The sequence below is a fragment of the Mesitornis unicolor genome, unplaced genomic scaffold (genome assembly GCF_000695765.1).
Source record: "Mesitornis unicolor isolate BGI_N332 unplaced genomic scaffold, ASM69576v1 scaffold38973, whole genome shotgun sequence".
NCBI lineage: Eukaryota > Metazoa > Chordata > Aves > Mesitornithiformes > Mesitornithidae > Mesitornis > Mesitornis unicolor.
The window spans coordinates 3525-4063 of NW_010173411.1; the positions used below are offsets into that span (position 1 = coordinate 3525).

General features: G+C 64.7%; 1 protein-coding gene across 1 annotated transcript in view; it reads right to left on the minus strand.

Moving 5' to 3' along the window:
• Window positions 1-218, minus strand: part of POLD2 (polymerase (DNA directed), delta 2, accessory subunit) — a gene marked incomplete at both ends in the record, with an annotated part of 3700 nt that extends 3482 nt beyond the window's left edge. The window contains 1 exon segment of the mRNA XM_010180723.1: window positions 29-218. Coding sequence (XP_010179025.1) covers window positions 29-218 — 190 coding nt within the window.
• Between the last annotated feature and the right edge of the window lie 321 nt (window positions 219-539).

Sequence of the window (539 nt, forward strand, 5' to 3'; positions counted from 1 at the left end):
GCAGCTCGCAGAGCTTCCTCAGCGCCACCTCGGGCCCTGCGGACAGAAACGGGGCCGTGAGGGGGGAAAAGGCGCCAGGTTCAACGGGCCCGGACACGGAGGCCAGCGAGCGGACGTGGCGAAGGCTCTCGCTTCTCCTCAAGGCACGGAGCCGAACCCACACGTGGAGGCCAGATGGGGCCAGCGCAGCAGAGCCGGCGCCGCTGCAGGCATTTCCTCTGCGTTGAGGGGAGGAAAGCGGGGTCACAACAGGGGCTGGGGGACCCCTGCCAGCACCCAGAACCCCCACTGTGCACACAGGACCAGGGTTGTCCCCTCTGGGCACCAGGGGCTGCTCCCATCCAGGGCATGGCCCCAAGACCCCACTGGGATCCATAGGCAGGGAAGATCCTGCCCCAGATCCCTGCTGGAAACCAGGATCCCCATCGTGGTCGGGGATTTGGGAAGATCCTGGTGTGATTACAGGCAGGGACAGGGCTTCCTCTCGCACACTCCACCTTTCTATACACGCTAAAAGGGGCCGTAAAAAAGCCACTGCT